The 20,537-nt window shown below is 36.4% G+C and overlaps 2 protein-coding genes across 2 annotated transcripts in view; both read right to left on the reverse strand.

Moving 5' to 3' along the window:
* The window catches only part of LOC110319862 (vomeronasal type-2 receptor 116-like), an 18,154-nt gene extending 16,342 nt beyond the window's left edge, over positions 1–1,812 (reverse strand). The window contains exon 1 of the mRNA XM_021195519.1: positions 1,607–1,812. Within this exon, the coding sequence (XP_021051178.1) occupies positions 1,607–1,812 (206 nt within the window). The remainder of the gene's footprint in view (positions 1–1,606) is intronic.
* The window catches only part of Enpep (glutamyl aminopeptidase), a 112,453-nt gene that overhangs the window by 28,339 nt on the left and 63,577 nt on the right, over positions 1–20,537 (reverse strand). The gene's annotated exons all lie outside the window — the stretch shown is intronic.

A 20,537-nucleotide genomic window follows, 5' to 3' on the forward strand; every position in this document is an offset into this window, starting at 1 on the left:
ACATTCAAATAACCTCATTAAAAAATGTGGTACAGAGCTAAACAAAGAATTCTCAACTGAGGCGTACTCAAAGTCTGAGAAGCACTTGAAAAAATGTTTAACATCCTTAATCATCAGGGAAATACAAATCAAAACAACCCTGAGATTTATCCTCACAGCAGTCAGAATGACTAAGATCAAAAATTCAGGGGACATAAGATGCTGGCGAGGATGTGGAGAAAGAGGAACACTCCTCAATTTCTGGTGGGACTGCAAGCTTGTACAACCACTCTGGAAATCAATCTAGCGGTTCCTCAGAAAACTTGACATAGTACTACTGGAAGATCCAGCAATACATCTTCTAGGTATATACCCAGAACATGTTCCAACTGGTAATAAGGACACATGCTCCACTATGTTCAAGCTTGAAAGAACCGAGATGTCCCTCAACAGAGAAATGGATACAGAAAATGTGGTACATTTACACAATGGAGTATACTCAACTATTAAAAACAACAAATTTATGAAATTCTTAGGCAAATGGATATATCTGGAGGATCTCATACTGAGTGAGGTAACCCAATTACAAGAGAACTCACTTGATATGCACTCACTGATAAGTGGATATTATCCCAGAAACCTAGAATATCTAAGATACAATCTCAAAAACACAAGAAAATCAAGAAGAAGGAAGACCAACATGTGTATACTTCATTCCTCCCTAAAATAGGGAATAAAATACCCATGAAAGAAGTGGCAGAGACAAAGTTTGGAGCTAAGACGAAAGGATGGACCATCCAGAAAATGCCCCACTCAGGGGTCCATCCCATAATCAGCCACCAAATGCAGACACTATTGCATATGCCAGAAAGATCTTGCTGAAAGGACACTGATATAGCTATCTCAGGGAGGCTATGCCAATGCCTGGCAAATTTAAAAGTGGATGTCCACAGTCATCTTTAGGATAGAACACAGAGACCCCAATGGAGGAGCTAGAGAAATTACCCAAGGAACTGAAGGGGTCTGNAATCCTATAGGTGAAACAATAATATGAACTAATCACTACCCCCAGAGCTCGTGTCTCTAGCTGTATATATAGCAGAAGATGGCCTAGTCAGCCATCATTGAGAAGAGATGCCCCTTCATCTTGCAAACTTTATATGCCCTATACATGGGAAGGCCAGGGCCAAGAAGTGGGAGTGGGTGGGCAGGGGTGTGTATAGGGGACATTTGGGATAGCATTCGAAATATAAATGAAGAAAATATCTAATAAAATAAGTTTAAAAAATAAATAAACATTTGTTCCAATTTTCTCAGGTAAATCCCAAGACACAATAAGTAGGAAATTGGCAAAATAATGGAGTCTCTCTAGTATCAAGGGTAATAATTTGGGTTATTCTTTCTGCATCCACCTAGAAATTGTGACTCAGAAATGGAAAACCCTAAGGTACAGATAAAACAACCAAAATTGGGAAAATAACCAGCATTGAAACATAAAATAAATTTTCGTTTTCTCCTAGAAAGGAAGAGGCAGAAGACACATGGTATCATGGTCTACATCCCAGAATCTCTATAATGCTTGGTCACCTATGATGAAGTAAAATATATAAATGAAGTATGCACTTACTGCTTGTCCAGATTCCAACTGAAATAATCATTCTTCACGTAACCATGCTTTATGTAAATAAAAAAGAAACAGTAATTTTCTTTATCTCCTAGGTAATTTTCATTGTCTTTTATTCTCCAAAGGCATTTGGGGTCAGTCAAATGACAAAAACTAAAGAAAATCTTCAGAAACCAGAAAACAGAGATTAAAAAGAACATCTTTTTCATGTCAACAAGATATCTTCCAGAGCAAAATGCATTATATACAGTCGAGAGACATAATCCCATGTATTAATAGTCTGTGAACACATCCAGGCATCATTCTTTATTACTGTATTTATTATTAAAGGACAAATGTACTTCTCTTAGCAATTTACTTTTCAGTTCCTAGTTTGTGTCTGGAGAATTCTTAAGCACTCTATGGCCTTAGGGTCAGCATCTGAGCTCATATGCTCAGGTAACAAATAAGGGGAAATAACTACCTTCATGCTAAAACTTTTCCTCCTTATCCCTTATGATTACATCCATGTCAGAAGACATGAACATCAGGCATGATTCCTCTTGGGAAAATTTTCTATCAAGCCTTGTTCATGAAAACAGTGTTATGATTACCATTTGAAACAGTTAACAGATTACATCAGGTATTCCAAATGAGCTTTACTAGGATTTATGCCAGTGACTCCAACTGAACACAATTGAACACAGTAATAAACAAATTAACAATATAATGCATTGCCTGCTTGTGTCCCCAGCACTTGTATCTATGAATTTTATAAGGTTTCTTTTACGGTGTTTTCCTCTTTCTTTAATTCATGACTATAAATTGAATTATTTTGTGTCAGTGTTATGGAAGAGTGAATAATATGAATATAAAGTTTTCATATTTTAATTTTGTAAAAGCTGATCTTGTAGGAAATTTAAGGCAAGTATAATTTTACTTTCAAATTACTTTAGGGAAGGTTAAAACATCAAGTTGAGTGCACAGAATATCATTCTTAAATAACCTCAATTTTTATTAACCTTAATTATTGTATTAAGAATTCCAAGCTGGGCAGTGGTGTCACATGCCTTTAATCCCAGCACTTGGGAGGCAGAGGCAGGCAGATTTCTGAATTCGAGACCAGTCTGGTCTACAGAGTGAGTTCCAGGACAGCCAGGTCTACACAGAGAAACCCTGTCTTCCTGTCCTGAAAAACAAAAACAAACAAACAAAAAATTCAACCTATTATAATGTAAGAGCTATTTGCATTATGATTTATCATTACAATTCATATAAGCCCTAGATTATACTCAGTTTGAATTATCATTTATAGTTAGTTGTGATTATTTTTATCTATTAATCTTCTGTGGTACTTTCCTTTATGGAAGATATTGTGAGGGGTATATATAAGCAATAGGCAACAAAAATTATCCCTTAAAGGAGTGAAAAATCTCACTATAAAAGACATCTAAAAACTCAGTGCATGTGGCAGAGCATATAACCCAATGATCATTTTATTTTAGTATCATTTGTTAGAATACAGTTTCAAAAATATATGGGTTTTGACATTCAGTTGCTTTTTTGTTGTTGTTTTTCCTAGTTGTTATATTGTATTGGCCTGACTGTCATATCTTAAAAAAACTTAATATTTTTATATTTCCTTCTTTGATAGTCTTTATTTTTATACTGTTTTTGATTATACTAATATACTTCCCTAATTCTTTGTATTCCCACATTTATCATCCACAGATCTTTGTGTCCTTTATTTTTACCTGTATGAAGTCTACTTTTTTGCAGGAAATTTTGTTTAGGATAAGTGGTCGTTCAATGAAAGACGTTCTTGTTTTTAGGAAGTGGACTGCATTAAAAAATACAAAATCTGTCTTTCTTTCCTAGGGACTAAAATTTCCATTCATTAATACAGATAATGGAACTGTGTATGCTGCTCTCCTTTTCACATTTGGATGTGATCTTTCTTAGATTTGGAAGGATTTGTGTTTCTGGTAAAATACCTGAGATTTTATACCTACCCAGGTGTGTCTAAGAGTATGCTTTCTTCTAGCCATCTATCACCTCTGTAACTTACATTAAGTTTGCTCATATTACTGTAGTAATTCCCATGCCCTGAAGAACATGGATTAACTATGATATCCTCAGACTAGATTACTGCATAGTTTTTAATTATCACCCCTTCAGTTCAGGGATTTCTCTCTGTTAATTTCATATACAAATAAAAACTTATGAGATAAATGTTGAGTGCTCTCTTGGATTATGTAATTAATTTAAGAATTCTAGGATCCTATACCTCCTGTCCACACTTGTAGCAGTAGTTCATCTTGGTGTTCATGGTGCTCCCTCAACAACTGGGTCAGAGGCTATCCTGTGTTGTCTATCTCTGTTTCCTCTTCCCATAAGTGGTCTAAGTTTTCTGGACTCAAAGGAGAGTATGTTCCTAGTCCTGCAGTGACTTGATATTCCAAGATGGGTTGGTACACAGAATGGTAAGCCACCTCTACTCAGAGGAAAACATTTCTTATAAGGGTTTTACTTCTGTGAGAGGTATCATGACTAAAGAAACTTTTTTATGGACAACATTTAATCGGGGCTGGTTTACAGGTTAAGAGGGTCATAATGGAAGGAGTTTGAGAGCATCCAGATGATGCAAGGGATCTAAGAATTTCAAAACCAAACAGGAAAAGACTGTATAGCAATCTTAAATCCTATGCTCACATTGACAGGCTTCATCTAACAAGGATATCATAATTGTTTGGTTTGTCAATATGAAGTTTGCCTTCTGGTTACAGTCTGCACCTCAGATAAAACCCTGACCTACAGCTCTCCACACCACAATCACTTTTAGAGACATCTTATCTCCTAAGAATGCTGACACACATAAGATTAGAGGCTCACAGGCTCACAAGATGTTCTAGTCAGAGACAACAAGAAAATCTAACATCAGAAATAACCAGACAGTGAGAGGTAAGCAAAAGAACATAGCAATAGACACCAAGGCTACTTGGCACTATGAGAACCCAGTTCTCCCAACACAGCAACCCCTGAATACGAATACACACCTGAAAAGTAATATTCTAAAGTTCTCTTTTATTATTGGTTTCTTGTGTGATTAGGTATCAGAGTAATTGTGGCTTCATAGAATGAATTATGTAGTGTTTCTTCTGTTTCTATTTTGTGGAATAGTTAGAGGAGATTTAGTTCTTTGTTGAAGTCTGGTAGAATTCTGCCCTAAAAAAAAAATCTGACCCTGTTTTGTTGTTGTTGGTGGTGGTGTTTTGTTTTGTTTTTTGTTTTGTTTTGGTTTTGGTTTTTATTTTACGATTTGTTTGTTTGTTTTTGTTTGGGAGTTTTTAATGAATTTCCTTATGTGTTATGGGCCTGTTTAGATAGTTTACCTGCTCTTGATTTAACTTTGGTATGTGGTATCTGGCTATAAAATCATCAGTCTCATCTAGATTTTCCAGTCTTGTTGTGTATGGTCTTTTGTAATAGAATCTGATGATTTTTATATTTCAATTTCCTCAGTTGCTGCTGTTATGTCATTCTTTTCATTTCTGATTTTGTTAATTTTGATACTCATTCTGGGTCCTTTAGTTTGTTTGTCTATTGGGTTATGTATCATGATATTTTCAATGAACCAGCTTTTTCTTCCTTGATATTTTCTTCCCTTCTTTTCTTTCTGGTTGATTCCTGCCCCGAGTTTGACTATTTCCAGCTGTCTAATCCTTTTTGTTGTGTTTGCTTTTTTTCTTCTAGAGCTCTCAGTTGTGTTGTTAAGTTGCTACTGTAGGATATCTCCAACTTCTTTGCAACAGAAATAAGTGTTATGAATTTTTCCTCTTAGCACTGCTTTAAAGTTGCCCTATAAGTTTGTCTATGCTGTTTGATAATTTTCATTGAATTCCAGAAATTCTTTACTTTCTTTCTATATTTCTTCCCTGACCCATTTATCAACAAGTAGAGAATTGTTCATTTTCCATACGTTTTTTTGTTGTTTTGTTGTTCTTGAAGACTGAACTTTAGACCATATTTACCTGATATGATGCCTGGGATTATTTCAATATTCTCTATGTTGAGGATTGTTTTGTGGCTGATTATATGGTCCATTTTTTAGAAGGCACCATAAGAAGCTGAGAATGTAGAGTCTCTTTTTTAAGGTGAAATAGATGTATCAATCAGTATCCATTTGATTCATTACTTCTGTTAGTTTCACTATGTCTCTGTTTAGATTCTGTTTCAATGAACTGTTGACAAGTGAGAGTGGGCATTGAAATCCCTACTATTATTGTATGGGGACAATGTGGATTATGCAGTCTCATAGCTTGGGTCGTTTAATTGAGGATTTGAGAATGTTGATCTTGAGAAATATTGAAGACCCAGAAATGAACCCACACACCTATGGTCACTTGATCTTTGACAAGGGAGCTAAAACCATCCAGTGGAAAAAAGACAGCATTTTCAGCAAATGGTGCTGACACAACTAGAAGTTATCATGTAGAAGAATGGGATTTGATCCATTCTTATCTCCTTGTACAAAGCTCAAGTTTAAGTGGATCAAAGAACTCCACATAAAATGAAATTTATAGAGAAGAAAGTGGAGAAAAGCCTTGAAGTTATGGGCACAGGGAAAAAAATACCTAAACAGAACAGCAATGACTAGTGCTGTAAAATCAAGAATCAACAAATGGGACCGCATAAAATTGCAAAGATTCTGTAAGGCAAAAGATACTGTCAATAAAACAAAACGGGTACCAACAGATTGGGAAAGGATTTTTACCAATCCTAAATCTGATAGGGGACTAATATGCAATATATACAAAGCTCAGGAAGCTGGACTCTAGAAATTCAAATAACCCCTTTAAAAAATGGGGTACAGAGCTAAACAAATAATTCTCAACTGAGGAATACCGAAGGGCTGAGAAGCACTTGAAAATATATTCAACATCCTTAATCATCAGGGAAATTAAAATCAACAGCACCCTGAGATTCCACCTCACACCAGTCAGAATAGCTAAGATCAGACATTCAGATGACAGCAGATGCTGGCGAGAATGTGGAGAAAGAGGAACTCCTCCATGGCTGGTGGGATTGCAAGCTTGTACAACCACACTGCAAGTCAGTCTGGCAGTTCCTCAGAAAATTGGACATAGTATTACAGGAAGATCAAGCAATACCTCTCCAGGGCATACCCAGAAGTTGTTCCAACTGATAATAAGGACACATACTCCACTATGTTCATAGCAGCCTTATTTATAATAGCCAGAAGCTGGGAAGGATACAAAAAATGTGGTATATTTACACAATGGAGAACTACTCAGCAATTAAAAACAAAGAATTTATGAAATTATGGGAAAATGGATGTGTCTGGAAGATGTCATCCTGAGTGAGGTAACCCAATCACAAAAGAAGTCACTTGATATACACTCACTGATAAGTGCTTATTAGCCCAGAAACTTAGAATACCCAAGATACAATTTGCAAAACACATGAAAATCAAGAGGAAAGAAGACCAATGTGTGTATACTTCATTTCTTCTTAAAATAGGGAACAAAATACCCATGGAAGGAGTTACAGAGACAAAGTTTGGAGGTAAGATGAAAGGATGGACCATCCAAAGACTGCCCCACCTGGGGATCCATCCCATAATCACAATCCAAATACAGACACTATAGCATATGCCAGCAAGATTTTGCTGAAAGGAACCTGATATAGGTGTCTCATGTGAGGCTATTACAGTACCTGGCAAATACAGAAGTGGATGCTCACAGTAACCTATTGGATGGAACAAAAGGCCCCCAAATGGAGCAGCTAGATAAAGTACCCAAGAAGCTGAAGGGGTCTGCAACCCTAAAGGTGGAACAACAATATGAACTAACCAGTACCCACAGAGCTTGTGTCTCTAGCTGCATATGTAGCAGATGGCCTAGTTGGCCATCATTGGGAAGAGAGGCCCCTTGGTATTTCATACTTTACATGCTCCAGTACAGGGGATTACCGGGGCCAAGAAGTGGGAGTGTGTGGGTAGGGGATCAGGGCATTCGAGGTATAGGGGAATTCTAGGGTAGCATTTGAAATGTAAATGAAGAAAATATCTAATAAAAAAGACAGATGATTGTTAATTCCAGGTATACTTGTTAATATAGCTCCCATTATGTATATGTGATTTGGCTTTGTTGTAGGATGATTATCATCTTTTTTCTTTGATGTAGGTTCCCACCTTGTGTTGAAGTTTTCCTTCTGGAATCCTCTGTAGGCATGGAGTAGTAAATAGATATTTTTTGAATTTGTTTTTTTTCCCCAGAATATTTTGGTTTTTCCAACTATGTTGATTGAGAGGTTTTTTAGTGGGGTATAGTACTCTGAGCTTGCGTTGTGTTCTCTTAGGGTCTGCATTACCTCTGTCCAGGCTCTGCTTCATTTTATTGTATTAGTGGAAAAGTCTGGTATAATTCTTTATAAGTATCCTTTATATGTTACTTGTCCATTTTCCCTTGATGATTTTAATATTCTTCTTTTTTTTTTTGTTCTGTGCATTTCCTATTTTGATTATTACATGAAGAGAGGATTTTCTTTTCTGGTCTAATCTATTTGTTGTTTCATCAGCTTCTTGTACTTTTATGCCCATTTCTATCTTTAATTTGGGAATGTTTTCTTTTATGATTTTGTTTACAATGTTTTTGTGTTCTTAGAGCCCAAAATCTTCTCGCTCCTCTATTCCTACTAGTCTTAGATTTGGACTTTTCATTTTGCCTTGGACTTCCTGGATGTTCTGCATTAGACCTTTATTATGTTTTGATTTTTCTTTGATAGTTTTGTCAATATCTTCCTAGGTATATTCTACACCTTAGAGTATCTCTTCTATCACTTGTATTTTGATGGCATTGCTTATTTCTGTAAATCTGGACTTTTTTTTCCTAGGTTTTCCATTTATAGGTTTGCGTCCATTTTTTTTCCATCATTGGTCCTCCTTCCAATTTAAGTTTTGGTCCACTTTTTTTAGTTCCTTCATTTGTTTGATTGCATTTTCCCATATTACTTTTTGGGAATTATTTGTTTCTTCTTTAATGGCCTCTCCCAGTTTACCTGTGTTTTCTTGTATTTCTTTAAGTGAATTATTTAATATACCCCTTAAAGGTCTCTATTATTTTCATACGATATGACTTTAGGCCGACTTCTTGATTTTTCAGTTGTGTTGATGTATATGGGGCCTGCTGTGTTGGGAGAACTGGGTTCTGATTATGCCAAAGTATATTAGATTCTGTTGCCTCTGGTCTTGCAGTTACCTCTCATCATCTCGCTATCCTGAGTTTAAGTTGGTCTGGGTGTCTGTGTTTGGAGCCTGCTTTTTCTCTCCCTGGGTAGATGCAGGTCTTCTTGGAGGCCTGTGACCTTATCTATAGCAGACCTCTTATTAGGCCTTCAGACTGTTGGTTTCTCAGAAGAGAAGTCGAGCTTTTGGTTTGTTGTCTCCTGGGAGACCTTCATAAGATGTACTCTGTTGCGATGTTTGTAGCAGAACTCCAGGGAGTCTTTCAAGACTATTGGGTCAGTTGTCCTGCATGCACATAAACTCATGGGAGACCTTCAGACTGTGCTGTCTTCAGAGGAGAAGACAAGCTAGCGATCTGCCCTCTCAGAAGGTGCAAGCCAGAAGGGGAGTAGAATTCAAGGTACAGTTGTTTTGATGGGTGATGCATTCTGAGTCCATTGGAATCCACAGGATGCCAAGCTGCAGCACCTGTTTCTGAGAGTCCCTTACCTATTTGCCCTGTCTACAGTGGAACTCCTAGGGGCCTTCAGTCTATGGTGTCTTCAGAGGAGAAAACAAGCTGGTGATCTGCCCAGAGAGAAGGAACACGCCAAAAGGTCATTTAACTTTCAAAAGTGATATCTGTCTTGAGAAAAAGACTGCTTCTCCAATCATCGTGCTTTCCTGTGCAGACAGGTCTCTGAGGGACCTGGGATATAAGATGGCTATTTCAGCTGCTTTGGCTGTCAGAGCCCTCCCTGGAGGCCACCTCTTCTCTGGCAGGGAAGGTGCTCAGATGTCTGGAGCTTAGGTCTGCTTCCTGGCTGAAGATGAAGGCAGGAAATATGGTCTGTGCAGAAGATATGTTGCTTCTGCAGTCTGTGCTCTCCTGTGTAGACAGGTGTCTGAGGGACCGGGGATACAAGATCCCTTTTCATTTTATGTTATGTTATTTGAAACATCCTCTATGTCCTTTATTTAGTGTGTCTAAAGGTTTATGTTTTCAAAAAATCAGCACTTAGTTTTGTTGATTCTTTATATTGTTCTCTTTGGTTTTAATTGGTTGATTTCAGCCATTAAATTGATTTCCTGCCATCTACTCCTCTTCTGTCTGTTTCCATATTTTGGGTCTAGAGCTTCGAGAAGAGCTGTGAAGTGGCTAGCTTAAGATCTCTCCATTTTCTTTATAAAGGCACTTAGTGCTTTGAATTCTCCTCTCCGCACTCTTTTCACTGTGTCCCATAAGTTTGGGGGTGCTGTGCTTTCAGTTTCATTCTAGAAAGATTTTAATTTATTTCCTTTATTTCTTCCCTGATGAAGTGGTACCATAAGGTGCTAATAAGAAGTTATATTCTTCAGTAGTGTCTCAAGAACCATTTAGGATATAGAGATCAGACTGAGGGAACAATGAAACAGGAATTTTGTGTTTCAAACAGTTAACTTTCAATGTGAATCTATGTTCACAAAAGTGTTAAACAAATGGATGATTCAGCAGGGACCAGGAGACCAGTAAATTATAGTGGCTTTTCTAAGCCATTCTTGCTTCAAGATCTCTATAACATAAGAAAGACATTGGTTGATAAGTGGTCATAGAAAATAGGGGAATATGTCTATCTGGGTTACTGGATGGCTAAAGTGAGAAGATTTGTGTCAATCTGGAGTTTCTAAGGAGAAAAATGATTTTTAAAAAAGTCTAATTGTGTGCTTTGAACCATCTGAGGACTGTTTCAATTCCTGGGGAATAATTCCCATTTGATGTCCATAATAGAACAACTCAGATAAATTTAATGAAGCCTCTTCAGGAATTGAGCAATTACCTCCCTGTCCAGTATCAAAAGGTTATATTCCCTTCCAACAAAAGGTTATAATACTAGTGGAAATACTTTGTCTACCCACCCTGTAGTGAAAAGATTGGCAACAGATACAGGAACAATGCTATTCCAGTACCACTCTGATCCAGGTAATAAGCAAGTACAGCAGGATAGATAATGGCCATATTGATCATTGTTGCTCACTAGGTTTGAGCTGTTTAAGAAAGGCTTCCTGAGTTAATTGGGGTGGTGATGTGTAAGAAGGCTCTATGTTAGAAAAGAAAAATTACATTAACTTTAAATTCTCACAGAGAAAGACTGAAGATGAGGGAGAACTAGTTAACTTAGAACTTCCTATTAATGCTTTGTAAGAAAACTTGATATTTGCATCCAAACCATTGATAGAGGTTGTTCAAATTCATTATATTTTTAGCTTTAAACTTCTGGGATCACGAGACCTTTGGTGAAAATTGAGGACAATAGATTTTCCCAATAATAAATGTAGGTTATTTTGTTATTCTAATATTTGTTGTATAGAGGTGGTATTGGAGGTTACTTTGTCCTGCCTATCTTCAGGAAAATGGTTTCATTATACAGATGACAAAATTTTAACCACTTAGTGATATGAGATTGGGAAAGACATTGGAAGACAACCAGGTATAATCATGCTGTCAAACAAATTGTAAGAATATTGATGCTCATTTAAAAAGTAAAATCAAGCTCAAAATGAATGCTATATGGTGGGAAGTGTATATTAATGGAGACTGTAAGGTTATAAACTAAAACATCTATGCTTTGAGTGGATTAGCTTCCTGTGAATTATTTGCCAGGTAATTAACAGAAAGAATACAAATTATAAAAGCTGTTCTTGCTTTCTGCCAGGACTAGATGATAAAATCCCATGGATAAATACAATGTACTTACAGACTTTGACTGAAAAATATGAAGAAATTAAACTGGCACTAGACTGAAAATTTCTATTTTGCTGGCTTACATTTACATTGTCAAAGAGGGACCTGAAGACCAATGATGAAAAACATCATCATTACTGCTTGACTTTTGACAGTGTATGTTAAACTGAAGTACCTCCATAACAGGCATAGCTTTCCTTCTTGTGCAATAGTGGACCTGTTATCAAGGACAATACCAACTCTTTTCCACTCAGATTCAATGTGCATTCTACCAGAAGTAGTTTAAGTCAGATGCTGTAACTAGAGCAAAAAACCAAGGCTGAGTAAGCTTCTTCTGTGTCTTTTCTCAGTTGATGTGTTATGCCTGTGAAACACTTTTTAAAATCTGTGCATAAACTTATACTTAATTGTTATGTCAGCCTCAAGATATATTCAATGCTGAAGATCATGAAAACAAGTGTTTGTTACTACAACATTGTGACCTACATTTGTAGCCATTTTTTGGATATGTATAATCATTTCTTGTAAGACACAGTAATGACTCCTGAAATGGAGGCAGAAAGAATGTAAAAAAAAAAAAATAGAGGAAGAGCTGGAGTAATTAGTGACAGTTTCTTTTAATATTAAAATATTCCAATAAGCAGAAATTTACTTAGGCAGGATGATAAACAAAAAGAAATCTGTCCAGCAAAACCCTGGAACAGAGCACACTCAATATACCCCTCCTTATTAAAGGAATCATTAAAAGCTGAGAGTCCTTCTCAGAGAAAAGAATCTTTAAGAACTCTCTCTCTCTCTCTCTCTCTCTCTCTCTCTCTCTCTCTCTCTCTCTCTCTCTCTCTCTTGCTTTTTAAAAAATTAGGTATTTTTTCTATTTACATTTCAGTTGTTATCCCCTTTCCTGGTTCCCCCTCCAAAAACTACCTATCCACATCCCTTAACATAAACTCAGAAACCCACCCACTCCCACTTCTCTGTCCTGGCAGTCCACAAAACTGGGGCATTGAAACTTTACAGGACCAAGGCCTCTGCTCCCATTGATGTCAGACAAGGCCATCCTCTGCTACATATGCAACTTAAACTATTGGTCCCTCCATGTGTACCCTTTGGTTGGTGATTTAGTCTGTGGAAGATCTGGATGTACTGGTTGGTTCATATTGTTCATTCTATGGAGCTGAAAAACCCTTCAATTCTTTCAGTCCTTTCTCTAGCTAATCCATTGCAGACCCTATGCTTAGTCCAATGGTTAGTTATGATCCCCTGGGTTTGTCAGGCACTAGTACAGACTTTCAGAAGACAGCTATATCAGACACCTGTCTGTCAGCAAGCACTTGTTGGCATCCACAATAGTGTCTGTTATTGGTAACAGTATATTGGATGTATCCAGAGTAGGGGCAGTCTCTGGATAGCCTTTCCTTCAGTCTCTGCTCCACACTTTTTCTCTGTATCTCTTCTCATGGATATTTAGTTACCCCTTCTAAGAAGAACCAAAGTATCTACATGTTATCTTCCTTTTTCTTGAGTTTCATATGGTCTGTTAATTATATCTTTAGTATTTTGAGTTTCTGGCTCTGGGGTAATATCCACCTATCAGTGAGTGCAAACTAAATGTACATTTTTGAGATTGGCTTACCTCACTCAGGATATTGTCTAGTTTGATCCATTTGCCTAAGAATTTCATGAATTCATTGTTTTTAATAGCTAAATAGTACTCCCTTGTTTAAATGTACCAATTTTCTATATCTATTCCTCTATTGAGGGACATCTGTTTTTTTTTTCAGCTTCCAACTGTTATAAATAAGACTGCTATGAACATAGTGGAACATGTGTTCTTATTACATGTTGGAACATCATATATATATATATATATATATATATATATATATATATATATATATATATATATATATATATGAGTGATATTGTTGGGTGTTAGGTAGTACTATGACCAATTTTCTGAGAAACCACCAAATTGATTTCCACAATAATTGGACCAGCTTGCAATCCCTCCAACAATGGAAAACTGTACCTCTTTCTCTACATGTCCACCAGCATCTGCTGTCACTTGAGATTCTGAAGTTAGCCATTCTTACTGGTATGAGATGCAATCTCAGGGCTGTTTAGATTTGCGTTTCCATGATGACTAAGGATGTTGAACATTTCTTTAGGTGCATCTCAGACCTTCTGGTTCCTCAATTGTAAATTCTTTCTTTAGCTCTGTACCCCATGTTTAATAGGGTCATTAGGTTCTCTGGAGTCTAAGTTATTGAGTTCTTTGTATATATTGAATTTTAGTCCTCTACTGGATGTCGGGCTAGTAAAATCTTTTTCCAATCAGTTGGTTGATGTTTTGTGCAATACTCAATAATTAAACAAGCTGTGAAAAGATTTAGAGACACAACACCCTTAACAATAGTCACAAATAATGTAAAATATGTTGGTGTAGCTCTAACAAAGAAAGTGAAAGTTCAGTATGACAAGAATTTCAAATCTCTGAAGAAAGAAACTGAGGAATATAGAAAGTTCTCCTGTCCTCAGAGATTGGCAATATTAGTCTAGTAAAAATGGCTAGATTTCCAAAAGTAAGCTAAAGATTCAATTCAATCAGCATCAAAACTTCCAACTCAAATTTTAAGGCATTAGAAATAGCAATTTCCAAATTAATCTGGAATAATAAATAACTCAGGACATGGAAAATTATTCTGAACAATGAAAGAATATCTGCAGAATCACCATCACTGACCTCAAGCTGTACTATAGAGAAACTGTGATAAAAACTGCATGGTATTGCTACAGTGACATGCAGGTAGATCAGGGGAATGGAACTGAAGGCCTAGAAATGAACCCACACCATTATTGTCACTTGATCGTTGAAAAGGGTACTAAAATCATCCAGTATAAAAAAGACAGCATTTTCAACAAATGTTGCTGGTTCAACTGGTAGTAAGCATGTAGAAGAATGCAAATTGATCAATTCTCATCTTCTTGTACAAAGCTCAAGTCCAAGTGAATCAAGAATCTTTACATAAGTCCAGATACACTGAAACTAATAGAAAATAAAGTGGTGAAGAGCCTCAAGTACATGGGCACTGGGGAAAATTTCCTGAACAGAACAGAATAGATTAAGATAGTTCCTCTTTATGAAGAAGAGTTGCAAAGAAGATGCCCAAGGTAATAAGAGCCTGACTGTCTCTTAGGATGTCCATAGTAACACAAGTGAGACTCCCCTACAACTTCTCTTAACAGTTTATACACTCACAGATCCCAGTTGTTTCTGGATATACCTACCCTACTGAGGAGCTCAACATTCCTTGTGGTCTGCTTCCCCATCCTCATCCTGTGTATCTTCCATGAGATCTGCTGTAATCATGAATACAGTCTTTCTGACTCCCTAGAACAATAAAATTACCAGGGACAAAGGAGATCTACTATAATCAGGGTCACAATACTTTAGGATATCACCCCCATCTACAATTGTGAGAGATCCTGTCCCTTGAGCCCAGAGAATTCCTTTCTCCCAGAAGGTTCAAATGGAATACACAAGGTGTGCCCTATCTGGGTACTTAGAAGGCCCGCCAGTAAGAGCCAGAGACACAGGAGGTATACACACAGCCAACCAGAGATAATACTGACTGCCTACCATGAGACAAGCTCAAATACATGTCAAAGAGCATAACTGCTTCCAAAGAGTCCAGCTCCAGTCAGGCACACAGGCAAGGTAAAACCAGAGATAATCAAATGGAGACACACAGTGTTATAACATACGTGATAGAAGCCAATACAATTTAGCACTTTTAGAACCCAGTTCTTCAACCACAGCAATCTCTTCATCCCATAACAGGCCTGAAAAGCAAGGTTCTGAAAAAAGTCCCATCTCATGAAGAAGATAGAGTTCTTTAAGGAGGATATAAATTATTCACTGAAAGAAATAAAGGAAAACAGAGGCAAACAGTTTAAAGTCCTTAAAGAAGAAATGGATCCCTTAAGGAAATATAGGAAAATACAAACAAGAGGGTAAAGGAATTGAACAAAATTGTCTGAGAAATAAAATGGAGTAGTACAAGTCCCAAGAACAGCTGCTAATTGCAAGTCATAGTTATTTAAATGGCCTATAATTTCTGCATTGTTATTCTTCCTTGAGTCTTATAAACTAAAAACTAAGAGAAGTCTTTGGGAGTTAGCAACAAATGTATCAAATAAAAATTTCAAATACTTGTATAAACACTAAAAATAAAATAAAATAAAATAAAATAAAATAAAATGGAGTAGTAAAAATAAAGAAATATCAAATGTTGGCCAGCATGGGGATGGACAACTTAAGAAAGAGATTAGTAGCTACAGATGCAAGCATAAACAACAGAATGAAAGAGAAAAAAAAAATCAGTCATAGAGGATGCAATAGAAGATGTGGACACATTGGTTAATGATAATACAAGTAAAAAAAGCTCCTAATCTAAAATATCTAGGGTACTCTCTAAACAACGTAAAGACAGATGTAAGCTCCTAACCTAAAATATCCAGGGTACTCTCTAAACAATGTAAAGACAGATGTAAGGATAACAAAAATAGCAGAGGTTGAGGATTCCCAGCTCAAAGGCCAGAAATTAAGATCAAAATAATATAAGCAAACTTCCTCAGCCTAATAAAAGAGATAGCCATAAGTGTACAAGATGCCTGCAGAACACCACAAGGTTTGGACCCACGAAAATAGTTCTCTTGTCACATGATAGCCAAAACACATAATGCAGTGAACATAGAAAGGTTGTTAAAATATGTAAGAGAAAAGACCATGTAAAATATGAAGGCAGACCTATCAAATTACACCAAATTTATCCACAGAGAGACTAAAAGACAGAAGATCCTGAATAGGTTTCATACAGATCCTAAGAGAACATAAATGTAAACCCAGGCTAATATACCCAGAAAAACTATCCATAACCATAAATGGAGAAATAATGATATTCTATAATAATGCAGCATTTAAACAATGTCTTTATAATAATCCAACACTACAGAGGATACTGAAATGAGAAAAAAAATGAAGGGTAAGTACACCCATTGAAAAAGAAGAAAGCCAGGCATGGTGGCGCATGCCTTTAATCCCAGCACTTGGGAGGAAGAGGCAGGCAGATTTCTGAGTTCAAGTCCAGCCTGGTCTACAAAGTGAGTTCCAGGATAGCCAGGCCTACACAGAGAAACCCTGTTTCAAAAAACAAAAAAACAAAAAAAACAAAAATCAAAACAAACAAAGAAAGAAAGAATGAAAGAAAGAAAGAAAGAAAGAAAGAAAGAAAGAAAGAAAGAAAAGAAAAGAAAAGAAGAAGAAGAAATCAATTATATCAGAACAAACCCAAAAGAAGAGAACCACAAAGACACAGTACCACCTATATCAACAATAATCACATAAACAAACTATCATTGTAACATAGTATCTTTAACATCAATAACAATTTCTCAATAAAAAGATACGGTTAACAGTGTAGATACATAAGCGGGAACCAGCATTTCACTCCATAGAGGAAACAAAATTCAATGGGAAAGAAGACACTACATCAGAGTAAAAGGCTGAAAAAAAAATGAACACAGCATTTTATTGCATGCAGGAAATACAGGAAACACACCTCAGTGAAAAAGACAAACACTATCTTAGATTAAAAAGCTGAAAAAAACTTTTACAGGCAAATGCTCCCAAAAAAAGGCTACAGTAGCCATTCCAGCATCAGTAAAACTGTCTTTCAACCTAAAGTTATCATAAGAGATGTTTAAGGACACTTCATACTCTTAAAAAAGAAAAAAAAACAAAAACAAAAAATCAACAACAAAAAAAGATGAAATCTCAATTTTGTACCTATATGCCCCAAAAGCAAGTGTACTCACAATTGTTTGTTTGTTTTATTTTATATTATTTATGGTATTCAAATCTTATTACATATTTTCTTTATTTATATTTCAAATGTTATCCATTTTCCTGGTATCCCCTCTGAATACTCTGCTTCTTTGTCCTGCCATTTCCCTATACTGGAGCATCAATCCACCTTATGAACAAGGGCCTCTCCTCCCATTGATATCCAGCCAGACCACCCTCTGCTACATAACCTGCTGGAGCCATGGGTCCCTTCATGTATACTCTTTGGTTGTTGGTTTAATATCTCAGAGCCTTGGGGTACTCATTGGTTAATATTATCTGTTTCTCCTTGGTAACAGAATCTTTATTACAGCTCTAATCACACTCTTCAACTCACAAAATAATTGGAGACTTCAACAGCTTTCATCCATTCTTCAGCTGATGGAAAATTAGATTGTTACCAATTTCTGTGTATTATTTTCTTTGAACGAAGATAAAATGGTGAATGGCCTTAAACTAATTGACACAAGAATAGATGTAAAGAGCAGAATACATTTAGTGGAAACATTAATAATTTGGACCTTATGATACTGAAATTTTTCTTTATTTCAAAGAACACAACCATGGAACAAAATTGGCAACATATACACTATGAAACACCTTTTCCAATTACATAATCAACAGAGGTTAATTTTTCAAATATACAAATTACTAAAACTGAGTATCAAGGAATTAAATAGCCTTTCTTTTCGGGTCTTAATCTTCAGCCAGGAAGCAGATCTGAGCTACAGACATGTGCACACCTTCCCTGTCAGAGGAGAGGTGCCCACCTGGGAGGGGTCTGACCGCAGGAGCAGGTGAGAGAGCCATCTTGTATACTGGGTCCCCAGAGAGCAGTCTGCACAGGGGAGCTTGAGAACTGCAGAAGTAATATACCTTTTGGGACAGGCCCCGTTTCGGGCCTTCAACTTCAGCCAGGAGGTACAGCTGAGCTCCAGACTTCTGTTTACCTTTCTTGCAAGAGGAGAGCTTACCTGCAGAGAATACTCTGACCATTGAGACTCAGAAGAGAGTTGGACTCACAGGAGTTCTGACAGAGGCTAACAGAATCACAGGAAGAACAAGTTCCAGCCAGAGACAAATATAACAACTAAAACCAGAGATTACCAGATGGTGAAAGGCAAACTTAACAATCTTATTTACAGAAACCAAGACTGCTCACCATCATCAGAACCCAGCACTCCCAACTCAATGAGTCCTGGATACCCTAGCACACTTGAAAAGCAAGATTCAGATTTAAAATCATATCTAATGATGCTGGTAGAGTATTTTAAGAAGGAAATTAATAACTCACTTGAATAAAAACAGGAGAACACAGCTAAATAAGTAGAAGGCCTTAAAGAGGAAGCACAAAAATCCCTTAAAGAATTGTAGAAAAATACTGCTAAACAAGCAAAAGCCCTTAAAGAAGAAACACAAAAATTCCTAAAAGAATTACAGGAAAACACAAGCAAACAGGTGATGGAATTGAGCAAAACCATCCAAGATATAAAACAGGAAGTAGAAACAATAAAGAAAACCCAAAATGTGACAACTCTGGAGATAGAAACCCTAGGAAAGAAATCAGGAACCATAGATGCTAGAATCAGCAACAGAATACAAGAGATGGAAGAGAGAATCTCAGATGCAGAAGATTCCATAGAGAACATGGACACAACAATCAAAGAAAATGCAAAATGCAAAAAGACCCTAACACAAAACTCCCAGGAAATCCAGGACAAAATGAGAAGACCAAACCAAAGGATAATAGGAGTAGAAGAGAATGAAGATTTTCAACTTAAGGACCAATAAATATCTTCAACAAAATTATAAAGAAAACTTCACATACCTGAAGAAAGAGATGCCCATGAACATGCATGAAGCCTACAGAACTCAAAATAGACTGGACTAGAAAAGAAATTCCTCCTAACACATAATAATCAGAGCAATAAATGCATTAAATAAAGATAGAATATTGAAAGTAGTAAGGGAAAAAAGGTCTATTAGAATTACACCAAGCACCTCACCAGAGACTATGGATGCCATAAGATACTAGATAGATGTTGTACAGACCCTAAGAGAACACAAATGCCAGCAAAACTCTCAAATACCATAGATGGAGAAACCAAAGTATTCCATGACAAAACCAAATTCTCAAAATAACTTTCCACCAATACAGCCATTCAAGGGATAGTAAAGTGAAAACACCAACACAAAGATGGAAACTACACCATAGAAAAAGCAAGAAAGTAATCTGTCAACAAACCTAAAGAAGATAGCCACAAGAAGAGAATCCCAATTCTAACAACAAAAATAAGACGAGGCAACAATAACTTTTCCTTAATATCTCTATTATCAATGGAATCAATTTCCCAATTAAAAGACAAAGAATAACAGACTGGCTACCTAAACAAACCCAACATTTTGCTGCATACAGGAAACCCACCTCAGGGTCAAAGACAGACACTACCTCAGAGTAAAAGCCAGGAAAGCAATTTTCCATGCAAATGGTCAGAAGAAATAAGCTGGAGTAGCCATTCTTATATCGAATAAAATCAACTTCCAACCCAAAGTTAACTAAAAAGACAAGGAGGGGCACTTCATACACATCAAAATTAAATCTTCCAAGATGAAATCTTATTCAGAATATCTATGCTCCAAATGCAAAGGTAGCCACATTCATTAAAGAAACTTTACTAAGCTCAAAACACACTTTGGATCTCACACAATAATAGGGAAAGACTTGAAAACCCCACTCTCATCAATGGATAGATCCTGGAAACAGAAACTAAACANANACACATGGAAACTAACAGAAGTTAAGAAACAAATGGATTTAACAGATATCTACAGAACATTTTTATCAAAAACAAAAGTACAGACATTCCTCTAAGCACATAATGGTACCTCCTCCAAAATTGACCATATATTCAGTCATAAAACAGGCATCAACAGAAGCAAAATTATTGAAATTATCCCATGCATCCAATCAGATCATCATAGACTAAGTTAAGAATGATATTTTTTTCTTTTTTTTTATTTATTATTTTCTTTATTTACATTACAAATGCTATCCCGAAAGTTTCCTATACCCCTTCCCCCC

The sequence above is a fragment of the Mus pahari genome, chromosome 4 (assembly GCF_900095145.1).
Source record: "Mus pahari chromosome 4, PAHARI_EIJ_v1.1, whole genome shotgun sequence".
Lineage (NCBI taxonomy): Eukaryota > Metazoa > Chordata > Mammalia > Rodentia > Muridae > Mus > Mus pahari.